At 46.1% G+C, this 13,804-nt stretch overlaps 1 protein-coding gene across 1 annotated transcript in view; it reads right to left on the bottom strand.

The window, feature by feature from the left end:
* The window catches only part of LOC144799051 (mitochondrial inner membrane m-AAA protease component AFG3L1-like), a 275,930-nt gene that overhangs the window by 198,529 nt on the left and 63,597 nt on the right, over window positions 1-13,804 (bottom strand). Inside the window, exons 6-7 of the mRNA XM_078670217.1 lie at window positions 13,563-13,631; window positions 13,282-13,406 (exon numbers count right to left, since the gene is read on the bottom strand). Coding sequence (XP_078526343.1) covers window positions 13,282-13,406; window positions 13,563-13,631 — 194 coding nt within the window. The remainder of the gene's footprint in view (window positions 1-13,281; window positions 13,407-13,562; window positions 13,632-13,804) is intronic.

Here is a 13,804-nt window from a genome sequence, read left to right as displayed (position 1 = left end):
TGCATTCTGTGACTGAGGAGTCTGTGAAACTTGTTCTTGTCTTGGCGGACGTGGTCTTTCTTTAGTCTTACCAGTAGCTATGTTGTGTTTCAGAACTGCACACTCGTTTATAAAATGACCTGGCTGTTTACAATAGTTGCAGTTCCCTTTAACGGGAGCTGCAGGATGACTGGCTTGATTCGGACCTCTCTTCTGACTGTCTTGAGGAATAGATTGTGCAACTAGCACTTTCATTTTCGTGTCTTTCATACGTTTTCTTTCGTGTTCTTGCTCTTCTCTGATTCTATTCTGGTGGTACTGGAGCATCTGGAGCATCTGGGACGGAGTATTTGCTTGCCAGGTGCTTTCGACTTTCAAAACTCGGTTTTTAATTTGTGGACTTGAATTCTCGACTAATTTGGTAACGAAAAGGTGAGGGTATGACTCACTACTTGTCTTGAGACCACTATTAATACTGAAACATTTCTCAAATCTAGAATAAAAATCACTAATATCCTCATCTTGTTTCTGTTTACAGGCTGAGATTGCATCCCAGTCTTCTTTCCTAGTTGTCAATAATCTGGGTAAAACTTGAATCAATAATTCTGGTAATTCTTTACATTTATCTCCAAGACCGGTACCTGGTACTCGTGCCTTGTCTTCAGCTTCTAGAGCTGCCCAATCGATCTTTTTCTCTCCCACCTCCCATTCTTTTTCCTTTAACTTTTCATACACCCCTGCGGGTAACAGGACCTTTAACATTTTAATGATATCAGGGTAAGTGTATTCTCCCATACGGAGCATGTCTTTTAATTCTCTATGGAACCCTGCTGGATCTTTGTCATGACAGGGGATTAATTTCTTCATTTCAAGAAGTTCCATCTTTGATATCGGAGTGTATACAAACACTCGTTGCATTACGCCACCCGCCCCTTGGACTGGGTGGACTTCTCGTAGCGGATTCTGTCTGTCTATGTAGAATGGTTTACTTTCTGGGGGTGAGACATGAACAAAATGCGGGTTCAGGAACGTTCTATACTTGTGGCGCTGTTCTAGAATGACACTTATTAAATCGGTACCTAGACCTCTCCATCTGTACTGGAGTAACTCGTTCAGGATATCATGTAACGGGCCTGGATCAGAATGTTGACCCTCATACAGGGTAATGAGGTGCTGGATCATATACATACCCACCAGTCGTTGCTCGGCTGGGGGCAGTTTCAGAAACATTTGTGCCACTATTTCGTCTGGAAAAGTGGTAGAATCAGTAATCCATCGGACTGCTGATCGGGCTAGTTCTTGTTCGTGCATGGTACTTAATTCGCTATAACCGACTCGTGATTTCAGAATGTGATCGGTAGCTTGAAATACTTGTTCTAAAGAGCTTTGTTCTGGTGCTAGATGTTGAAAAATAGACTTGGGTTCTAGACGTAAATGGCGATCTGGAAATCTGGATTTTCCTACATACGCTATTCTGGCGGGATTCTCGTCTTCCTCTTCAGGATCAGAGATACTTTCTTTCTCGCTTACTTGTGCTGCTTTACGCTGTTCGTGTAACCTTATTATTTCTTTACGAATTTTCTTGTACATACTTTCCATGGCACTAATGGTCTTGTGCTTACCCTCGGCTATATTATCACTCCACCTTGTTAAGATTCTCATTTCGGCGGGATCTTTAGACGGATAATCTTGTTCTCTTATTAGACAATTGATCAGGAACTTTAATATCATGAGCTGAATCTCGGCTTTCCTTTGAGACATAATCTCGCCAATACTTTCTGGATCATCCCCTGTACGGATGAAACGATATATTCTGTCTAGATCTTCTTTCATATTCGGTAAGGTGACTAGATACTCGGTCACCCTTCTTACGCGTACGGAATATAAAACCATATTATACTCGCCTGGGACTGTGTCATAGACACATTCGGCAAGGGCTTGTCTGATTTCTGTAACAGACTTATTACTTTTAGGAGTACGCTGTGATGCTTGGGCATGTAATTCGAGTGCTGATAGACGCTTGTGTGGCGGTGGGGTTTGAGGAGGACCTCCTCCTGCGGCCCCTAGACTGGAATCGTCGACTGACATTCTTCGTGCTTGCAGGGTCGGTAATTGTAACGTGGGCTGAACTTGTATGACAGGCTGACCCGGGGGTACCGTAACAGGTACTCCGGTGTCTGGAGAAACGGGAAGTGCCTGATTTACAGGGACAGGTGGAGCGCGAACTGGATTGGCATATTCTGGAACTGTGTCGTCCAAATAGGACGAAATAAAAATATCAGCTGCGGTCGGTTTGTGACGTAGCTTGGTCGGAACTAATGGTGGCGGGAAATTACTGGGTGCCTCTGGGGTCGCTTTTGGCAAGCCTTCGGCAAGGAGAGGATACATACCCTTAATAAGGGCATGCCTCTGTCTGTCTGACTGTTCGACTTTGACTTGTTCACCTATCTCGATTAATTCTCTTTCTTGGGCTCGTTCTTGGGATTCTCTACTTAACTCTGACTTTCTGACTTCCTTTTCCGTTCTTCTATGCGCTTCCTTACGCCATAACTCGATGGCATCTTTCTGTGACTGTCTGGCTTTCTTTTTCCATAATGCTTCTTCTACTCGCATGATACATTCGGCATCCCATGTACCCGATACGGGCCATCTATACTTTTCTTCTAACTGTTTGGTATACTCTACCCATAAATCTAGATACAATATGGCGCTTATGCCATGTTTCTGATACATAAAGTGACCTGGACTGTCCCTAGGCGGAACAGGAACTGCTGCTTCCAGCAGACCCTTTCTAGTTTTTAACTGACGTAACTTGGAAAAGAGCGGCATTCTAAACTTGAATCGGAACACAATACAATACACGAAAAACAATAACAATTGGGAAAACAATTCAGGCATACCACGACATTGGAAATACATTAAACAATATTATAAATAACAGTTCGAACAGAATACTACCTGAAAATACTGAAAACAGAACAGAATTCTCGAGAACGGAACAGACTAGAGTTACTGGATGCACTGCTGTAACAGTACGGAACATACCGGTCCCATAAAGGAACGCATCAAGACCCGTATCCACCTAGGTGAACACTTCGTTTGTGGGCTTGGGTACCACCAACCCACGGACCAGGAGTCAATTTAGACTGACCCTGTCTAGACACTACCCCAGCAATGGTACTCACCGGGCAGCACGGAACGGAAGGCCTCGAACGGGACTGGACTACGACGGACTTCGGACTTCGGACTTCAGTTACGGGTGGGCCTCCGGATACCTCGGACCTTGGACTCTCGGCTTGGGCTCTGGTCGGGACTCGCCGCGTTCCTCCACCGTCTCGTTCGGATGCTGGACCGCCTCCTCCGTCTCCTCCGTGGGCCTGAGGGATACTTGAAGCAGAAATATCTGCACTTGGCCAGTATGGTTCCGTCACGACTGCAGAGGGTCAGGGGGTCGGCGTGGCTTCACCGACGCATGGGGAAAGGGCAAGTCCCTATTCGGGCGCCATTATGTGGTAAATAAATAAATAATACCCTATTTTTGACTAGACTTATAGTATAACAGATAGCTCAATAAATAAGAGTCAAGATTCGAGGTAGTAGGAGTTTCTGCAGGTTTATTACAGCATAAGGACAGGATCAGGACAACCTGCATAGGAACAGAATGACAGGGCCCAGCAGGACAACTGGGGCCCAGCAGCTGCCGGGGCTTGGTCTGGGATGAGCGCGCTAACATTCAATAACAAAACATTGACTTATATACATAGCGCAAACACATAGCATTACATTGCAGTAGGCGTAACAGTAGGTGGAGTAGAAGGCGTGACGCGTAGCAGTCGCGAGAGATAACAGAAATAAGGGGTGTAACTGGGAGTTTACTTAGACATGTGATGCAAAAACGTAACAGAATATGTCCTGAATGGGCGGACACATAGGAGGGGGCTACCTAAGGAGCCGGGACCTCTAACCTAATGGTGCGCGGAAACTAGCAATGACGTGTTACTAGGAGAAGCTGGGGGCTACGAACTCTGGGCTAGGAGCAGAGACTAGAGTCTGGAGGGTCGGAGCGACATGTACCTAAACCCTATCTGGTATCTAATGTTTAGGGAACACGTTGATATAAACTAGAAGTCATGAGGGGAAAAGCTAACTTGATTCTAAGACTGGACCATGCATTATTCTACATGTAGTGCGTGAAGAATATTAAATGACCATTAAATACAGTATTTCTCTAACATGGAGACGAGAAGGCTAGACAATGACGGAAACTATTGATGCAGTTCAGTAGCTTAGGAATGCAGAGGAGGAGGACTGAACTGATAGCTGGAACTATAACATACTTTTGGCAGACTCAGAGGCAGAGCCGGGGTGCACCGGGCACTGCAAGGCAGGAAGTAAGTGAAGGGTCGAGGATACAGGTGGGGGCTGTATCGCTCCTCAGCGAGGCTTTCAGAAAACAGGAGCTGAATCTGTGGTCCGGGCCCTTTTGAGGCCTAGAAACGGAGACTTTATAATGGAATAACGTGCACACTGAGAAACGTGGCAACATTATTTACATAGGCCTGATATTCGTAGTATTCACGAGGACTGGAAACTAACATACTAGAGGTGGACACAACTGTAATTGCGTCTTTAATCAGAAATGGGGAATAACATATGCATATTGATCATGCACACATAACATATGATGGATGAGGCGTAGGGACACAGAACATGGCAAAATTTACTTTTCCACAAGTTAAGTATTCACGTTTGCACGCTAGAAGACAGCTTAAAAGGTTAGTGCAGAAGTAGGGCACTCAAAGGTGATAATATATGCCTCCGTAGAATGAACCAGTGAACATGGGTATCGTAGACTAACATTAGCACTTCAGCATGGAACGCTTAGAGCAACAGCTACGTAATGATCAACACGTGTAACAGAGCCAGGGAGGGGATACCGGAGAGGAATTTTGGGTTAAAAGGGTTTTGTTTACGCTATAGACGGTGATGAATCAGAAGGTTGACCAACTGCTATGTATATGGTATTGATTCAAAATGCAGGTATAGGAAGCGCAGTCACAGAATTAGTTATGAAGAATGCATTAATGTTGATGTATGTTTATGATTATGCAACACATTTAGCATAGTAAAGATGTTAATGGACATATGTTTGTATTAATTCCAGCGTACCCTGACGAAGAGCACTTGATGCTCGAAATGCATTGGTCTAATAAAACGCTGTTTTGGAAGAACCCCCTGCATCTGTCGTGTTTTTGCAAGAGGTCCGGATGGGCACAGCATTTGCACTAGAAGCCTGAAAATTGCACAATTATCCCGCGTGTGGAGTGTTATACAGCATGAAAACTTGTGGAGAAATTAATTTATCATAGATGATGATGGAAAAGAATGGCTAAAAATGTTAAGGAGAAAAATGACGGTTGCCAGAGTGGCGATAGCAACAGTGCGGCGGGTCAGGGCAAAGATTTGCCCTTTTGTCTGTTTTATCACTGGTGCCATAGGGTTTAGGCACCCTACCCGACCTGCACGCTAATGAGTATCATGATTCATATCGGTTGGAACATTTGGAAACTGGATAAACATGGAGTGCTCCTCACACCCCCTAATTTGTGATTGTGGTGAGCAGGCCTGCTGACGGCACCCTCTGTGAACACTGACCGACTCGGAATCCTTCTTTTTGATATCAGTATGAGCAACAGAACTGCTAAGGGGGCCAACCAGGCAAAGCTAGACAAATATGCCTTCACTAAATCCCAAGGAGATGCGCAGGACAAAGAGGTCCCATCAACCACGACGGGGGCGTCTGGGGGCGCCTCACAGGAGGTCACCCTGCAGGACATTATGACCACCCTCAATAAGGTGGATTCGAGGATTGGGACCCTCGCATTTGACCTGGCGCTGATCAGAGCGGATTTCAATAAAATGCCCACAAAAAATTTGGAGGTTGAAATAACGACAGCGGCCCTCTCATCTGACTCTTCCACCCTACAGAAGCAAGTTCGGCAGCTGGAGGCAGACAATAAGCTCATGATGGCCCGTCTCAAGGATCAGGAGGGGCGCTCGAGACGGAATAACATCCGCCTTGTAGGCGTTACGGAGACGGCAGGGGGCCAGGCCCTGGACCTGTTTGTGGAGGACCTGGTGACTACTCCCCTCCAGCCCCGAGGGCTGTCAAACTTCTTCTCAGCTGAACGCGCGCACCAGGTCCCGGGAGGCAGACCTAACCCGGGCCCCCCACACCCCCCTCGACCGATCCTGGAGCGGATATTCAACTTTAGAGACCGCGATGCAATCCTGCAAGCTGCTCGGCAGGCCCCTCCGATCCGCATTGATAATGCTGCGATCACGATCTTCCCGGACTACACGGCGGCAGTAACGAAACAGCGCAGAGGATTCCTTGATGTGAAGAAGGCGCTTCGGGAGCGGGAACTCAAATACTCCATGCTATTTCCAGACAAATTGAGAGTGGAAGCGGAGGGCAAAGCATTGTTCTTCTCAACTGAAGAGGCTCAGGAATGGTTGGATGGATGGCGTAAGGCGGCAAGGTCTGGCCGTGCTGGACATCGAGACATGAGGCGCAACGAACAACAGGAAGACATGGAGCAAGAATAAACATTTATCTTTGGAGGCTGGCGAGCTGTACGTCTCAAACTGCATCCACTTTCTTGGGGTTCCAAATGACAGATGATGTTGCAGCTGTTCTGGGTTGCTGCTCGCGGGTATCTTCTGGCCCGTCCTGGGGAGTTGTCCTGTAGTGAGGGTATAAAGACTTGTTTGCGATGACTGCTCTTCATTGGTCCTGTTTCTTGACTTTATCGTGGGGCTCTGGGTTTTTTGAATTTTTCAAATGTACTGGCTCGGAGAGGGGCAGGGGCGTTTGTCTCTTACCCCCTTCGTTGCAGAACTGGGAAAGGGTATTAAGCACTCTGCTTGGTTGGGGTGGCGGGTAGTTCTGAATCCGTCTAACAGGGAGGCATGGTGGTGGGTGGGAAGGTTTGGGGAGTTCATTCGTATTGTTTTTTGTTTCCTTGGTTTTTTGCTCAGGGCAATATTTAATGTAGAATATGCAGGATATTCTCTTGTGGGCGCACACCACGGGGGTCGCTTTGTACCAATACATTACCTATGGCAGTAGAAACATGGCTACCCAGCCCTGGTGAGAGTACTGACAGTCCGCAGCGGTCCCTGGTGTCTCCCCTGACGTTGCTCACCTGGAATGTACATGGCCTGGGGGATAAGATTAAAAGGGGTTTGGTCTTGCACTCTATACGACGCAATGCACCGGCAGTGGCTTTACTACAAGAAACTCACCTGATGGGGTCGGCGTGTAAAGCTATGGATCGCTGGGGTTACAAAATGGTTGTGCACTCAGAGTTCTCCTCGGGCTCGCGGGGGGTGGGCATATTGGTTCGAAAGCAGTTCCCATTGATGGTACACCACACCTGGACTGACGATCAGGGCAGTTTTGCAGCCATATCATGTCAGTGGGAGTGGAAGCGTTTTCATGTTGTATCAGGGTACATTCCCCCGGCCCTCCAGTCTTTGGCCTTCCCGGAGCTTGGTAAGTTCCGATTAAACATGCCCAAAGGAGAACTAATTCTGGGAGGTGATTTTAACACAGTCCTAGATGGCACTAAGGACCGCCACCCAAGTAGGTCAACTGGAGCGGGTGGTTCCCTTATGCAGGGGTTCATAGACGCCTTGGGCCTCACGGATGCTTGGAGGTACAGGCATCCCAATACGCAGCGCTATGCTTTTCAATCCGGGGTGCATCACAGCCTCTCACGCATAGATTATTTTTTCCTGTCGTCCGACAGCCTGCCCCAATTGACAGATGTTGAGATCCTTACAGGTGGCATCTCAGACCATGCACCCATCTCCCTAACCTACATGATACACGCTAGGGTAAGAAAGCTAATTTTCCCTATATTTCGAGGTTATTTCCAGGTCCCTGCGATCCGGAAAGATATAATGACAGTCACGAAACACTATTTCCAAGAAAATCTGTCCTCCGTACAATCCCCTAGTAACCTGTGGGAAGCATATAAAACAGTGGTGAGAGGGCAGGCAATGGCCTCTATAATTGGCTACAGGCGGAAAACAAAAGGTGAATTAGAGGCCCTAGAGGCTGATCTGGCTGACTCCCAGGTCAGACATTTGGAGAATCCCACCCCAGAGACAGCACAAAATGTACGCGTCCAGCAAAGTACACTTAAAGAATATCAACGCGACCAGGTTAAACTGCGGATACAAACCACGAGACACACAATCTATGAAATGGGGGACAAGGCAGGCAAGCTGTTGGCGTGGTTAGACAAGAAAGAAAGAGCACAGAGAACGATAGCACAGCTCCGTACTCAGACAGGGGAAGTGGTAACTGCTCCGGAAGACATAGTGGAAACTCTGGCAGATTACTATGAACGAGTGTACACATCTGAGTCTCACATGACAACGGAGAAAGCGCAAACATATATTAAAGATATTAAAATGCCCGCCCTGTCTGCTGAAGCGGCTCTTTCGCTGGAGGCCGACATTACGATTGACAAACTGGTGACTGCCATTCACTCCCTACTGTCGGGGAAAGCGGTGGGTCCTAATGGTATCGCTATTGAGCTCTATGAACGTACGTCTGACTTAACTGCCCCACACCTCTTGACGATGTTTGCAAATAGTTTACAAGGGGGAAGCTGCCACGAGATCAGCGAATGGCTACTATAATTACGGTGCCAAAACCTGATAAACCACCGGACCAGTGTTCCTCATACCGCCCGATATCTCTACTCAATGCAGAGGCCAAAATATTGGCTAAATTGATCGCCCTCTGACTAACCCCACACCTCGTAACCCTGATTCACCCGGACCAGTCCGGGTTCATGCCCAATAGGAATACGGCGCTTAACCTCAGAAGGGTGCATGCGGTAATGGCACGTATAGTTAGTATACAGGAGCCTGCAGTCATCCTCTCACTTGACGTCCACATGGCATTCGATATGGTGGAGTGGCTGTACATGTTCGCTGTTTTTAGACACCTGGGTTTCGGCCCGAAATTTTGCGCATGGGTGCAATTATTATTCTCACGTCCACTCGCTCATGTAGTAGCGATCAGTCATATCTCGAGAGACTTTCAGTTGGGTCGGGGTACGCGTCAGGGCTTGCCCCTGTCTCCATTGCTGTTCGCGCTGGCGCCTTTGGCGGCCTGGATCCGATGGGACCCCATGATTTGGGGGCTCAACTGGACTGCATCCTGGGAGGACCGTATATCCCTACACACGGACGACATTCTGCTATACCTGTCGTCCCCAAGACGCTCAATACTAGTGCTTTTAAATATCTGTGAGATCTTTGGTCGAGCATCAGGGTATACCATCAATTGGTCCAAATCAGTAATGTACGTCCTCAAGGGCCCGCCCCCACTGCTTCCAGCAGACGGTCCACTCACGGACACGGAAGACTCTTTTAAATACCTGGGTATCTGGATAACGCCCGATCCGGAAGCCTTCCTCATCAAAAATTTAAATCCCCCCCCATCGATAGATTTGGGTGGGATGTGAAGCACTGGCAGGACCTGCCTCTGACACTCCTGGGCAAGGCTGTCCTTTTTAAAATGATGACGCATCCCCGACTTCTCTATGTCCTTGAAAACACACCGTTCCAAGTCCCACTGCAATATTTTAAAAATATAAACTCGGCTGTCTCAGGCCTGCTCTGGGGTAATAAACCTGCGCGTATCTCAAGGGGCAAATTGAGCTGGAGCTGGTACGACGGGCGTATCGCCCTCCCGGACATCCAGTTATATTACTGGGCAGCCCAATTAAATATAATTAATCAGTGGTTACACGCGCCCCAGACAGAACCGGTGTTCCAGGCAGAGAGGTATGAACTGGGGGAGGCTGGAGTTCTATCTGCACTATATGATAGGAATGGCTCCTCCTCCCTGGTGGTACCAACGGCACATACAGTCAGCATCTGGTATGCGGCGCAGACCCGTCTTAAATGCAAAAACATGATCACTCAAATGACCCCCCTTTGGACAGCACGACAACTGGGCAAACTTCGCAATAGTAAAGGATTTGGGGCTTGGGACCTCATTGGCATTTCTTCGGTGGGAGATTTATGGAAAAGGGGTGCGGTGGTATCTTTTGTCCAGCTACAATCCCAGTATTTTATTAGCACCCACTGAAAAGTATAGGTATATACAGATCAAACATGCCTTGGAATCGGTTCTCCCACCAGGCACCGATGTACCTGAAGCCACTCCCTTAGAGGACAGATTGCTCACCGAACATATGCACAAGAAGGCGACGTCATTTTCTTATCGCAAATTAATTAACACACCGGACCCGACATTAAATTGAATGCACAAATGGTCAACTGATTTGGGGGAACTCGACGAGGCGGATTGGCAGACAGCGCTGCCCTCCCAAGGGAGGTGGCCATAACGTCTAGGCTCCGCTTAATTCAGCTAAAGATACTACACCGTGTGTACTATACGAGGGTCACCTTCTACACCACAGGAAGGGCCGCACATCACTTTTGTCTTAGGGGTTGGGGGGAGGTGGGCTCATTCTTTCAGACTATATGGCAGTGCCCCCGGATTGTATTGTACTGGGCAAAAATCATGACAACTCTGTCCCAGGTGGTGGAGGTGTCAATTGCCCCGGAGCCGAGGTGCTGCCTCCTGAACGTCTGGGAGCTGAATGACCTCACACACCCCGCTCAGGATTGGGTGACACTGGGTGTAATGTATGCTAAACGGAATATAGCAAAGTATTGGGGTTTCGAGGAGGTGCCGAGGCTTACAGATTGGTGCTTAGACTTGGATGCAGCAATGATGGCTGAGAGGGTGGTTTATCTGCACCGTGGATGCCCTCGGAAGTGGGAGTAAATATGGGGGGCCTGGAACAAATACAGAGGTTATTTATGTGAACCACCAATGCTTGATGGTGAAAGCGAATCTGAATAAGGGATGGAGGGGAGGGAGAGAATCCGGGGGAGTACATAAGGGGATGAGTATTTTGCCAATAATTCTACTACTGAGTAAACTGTCGCAAAGATCTAATGTAACTTATGATACCCAATGTCTGCGGCAATTGATTTACAAGTGCCCTGCTTTGTTTTCAATAAAAATATTTAAAAAAAAAAAGTTGCAGCCCTTAACTTACTGGCAATAATTATCTTCTTTTTTCTATACTCCCAACTATTTGATCCCTTTTCTGGACACCACAACAAAGCAGCCAAATGCAACAAACTTCTTTTTAGCTACAGGGACCATCACAGAATCTGCCAGCACTCCATCTCCGAAATATCTTATCTTCAGGAGATTAACTAAACTTCCTTATCCTGCCTATCGGGCATGACCTTATTAATGCTGGTGCCAAGAATACATTCATAACTAGCTCTTATTAACATGGAACCTGCTGTACATCATTTTATGCGTTACAATTTAAAACATAAGTGACTTTTGTCCCCTTTTGCGGAGACTGTTAACTCGGTCAATTTTCAAAAAACTAGCGACAACAAATGAAGTTTCTGAAACAGAGCCAGCAAAAACCCACAACAGATTTCATGCAGTGCTTTATTTGTTTGCTACAGGCAAGATTGAAAGTGCAGGAAAAAGAGATTGTACCCGCCTGCATTCTCAATGCTTCCCTCTTTATGAAGGATCCGAAATTCATAACCTCGCGATATTTACAAATCCCACATGACCAAAGAAAACAAGCAAAAGAGACAACAGAAATGACCATCTGCTCTATTAATATTCCTACATTTGATACAGTTTCTGTCTACCAAAATGGGAAAGGATTCAACATGAAATAAATGCCAAAAATAGGACCCAGGTGTTCCTGCTGTGAGCTGGCAACCGGTATTGTGGCTTTACAGGAGATATTATCTACTTTTGTTCTTTTAATGCTTTGTTCAGAAAAGGCAAGCCGGATTATTTTTTATTTCTAGTATTTTTTAACAGAATGGTGTGTTTTAATATGTTTAAAAAGTATTCCAGGATCCTGCCAGCTTCAAACAAATTGAATTATAAAGATAACCATGAGATGAGTATGCCAGAACCAGCACTTTGGAGCAAACATTGTGGTAGAAAACAACATTCACATGAATGATACATTCCAATTGGTCTCAGTGGAAGATGAAGTGCAGAAAGCTTCTGGACAGCAGGCTTGAGCTATGATCATAGCAGCATTTGAACAATGGCTATGTTCTAGATGAAAGGCCCAGGGTGCATAACCCTTACAAACTACACAAGCCTCTTCCCCAAATCCTGTATCCTGTCCCCTGTATTGTGGAACAGATATTTGAGGGATCTGGAATCCTGAGCATGAGAGTGGCAGATTCACCTGATGATTGCTGCCATGGAGCTTTGGTCAACTAAAAAGAAAATATACTCTACTTTTATATCGTTCCCTCTTCTTTAGAATTTGGGGTTAACTTCCCACGGGATGAACAGTTGGTTTGTGCAAATCTTCCGCACGACTGGCAATAAGCTACCTCTTCCAGCATAGCCAGTGCTCACCTTTTTTAACTCAAAGAGCTCTGAATGCTGACATAGGAGAAGACCAAAGATAAAAACTTTGGCTGACCTCATTTTAAGACCTGCGGCTATACATCCCCAGACAGAGGATGCTGTATCGGGCTCAGAAAAAGGTAGACAGCCTTACGGGCCTAGAACTTCCTCCTGCCCGAGATCCAATATGCTTGCACTACTAGAAAATGTTTAGCACAGATTAGTCAGTCCAAGACGGACACAGTCTTTCAATCAATATTGGAGCGCCTGAAGGGTAGGTGTGCACTACGACTAGACTGGCCTGGTTTCTTTTCTTTATATTTGACTGCACAAGTTAGGGCCTTGCAATTGTAATGGTTATTTAGAGCCAGACTGGTAATATCATCCACAAAGCATCACAACTGTGCCAGATGCTACCAAGGGTTTTAAAATCAAGTTATAGAGGGCCTGAAAGTGGCAAATATGTGCACAAATGTTATTGTGCTAGTTTTGTGTGCATTGCCACCACTAGCACTTTATTTTGTATAGGCAAGTACCACCAGGCAGAACCTGTCTTACCTCTTGACAGGAGCTTGCGCGGAAATGAGGCAAATCATGTTTTTGACAATTTTAGCACTAGCACAAAGGTCTAAATGAGCAAATTTACAACAGTATGTGAAGGAGATTATATACAAATACGGATAAAACATTATTTCAAAAATAATACAATGTAAATCGATTTTGTGCCATGTCCAATTTGGCATCAAGCTCATGTCTATTATACAGATGTTTTTTATGTCTGCCTCACATACCCGTCGCTCTCGGTAGAGTAAATGACAGATACTCTATTGGATCCCTCTATGCCGAGCTCCTGTTGAGCAGTCTCCAGATTCCGTTCAAATGAGTCCACGCTGCCAATACTGAACCAAACATATTTCTGTATGAACAATTAAAACAATAAATTATACATAGCCTTCCAAAAGCAGAGAAAGAGCTCAAATAAAGCCCCAAGTATTTGTTTTTCAAGACATTTTAAACCAAATATTCTCTGAGAGGGCAAATATGCAAAACATAACTTATTCATGGATCTTACATCAGAGGAGACTCCTGGAGCAGGAACCACACGCACAAACTGCTTGTTCACAACATCAAGACGATCTACCTATAGGAGAACATGGAAGAAAAAACTGTAAAACTTTCAGACATTTCAACAGATTAAGGGACTATTCATAAAAACAGGCACTGTGCAACAAAATGGTCCTCTGTTGCTAAAGAACAAAGCAGAAACTTTTACCAACTTCCTTAGTCAACCTCTAGCCTACACATATTTGCTCA

This window comes from Lissotriton helveticus, chromosome 12 (assembly GCF_964261635.1).
Source record: "Lissotriton helveticus chromosome 12, aLisHel1.1, whole genome shotgun sequence".
NCBI classification, from domain to species: domain Eukaryota; kingdom Metazoa; phylum Chordata; class Amphibia; order Caudata; family Salamandridae; genus Lissotriton; species Lissotriton helveticus.
The sequence above is the reverse complement of the archived record's forward strand: the minus strand, read 5'-3'. Positions and strand labels throughout refer to the sequence as shown.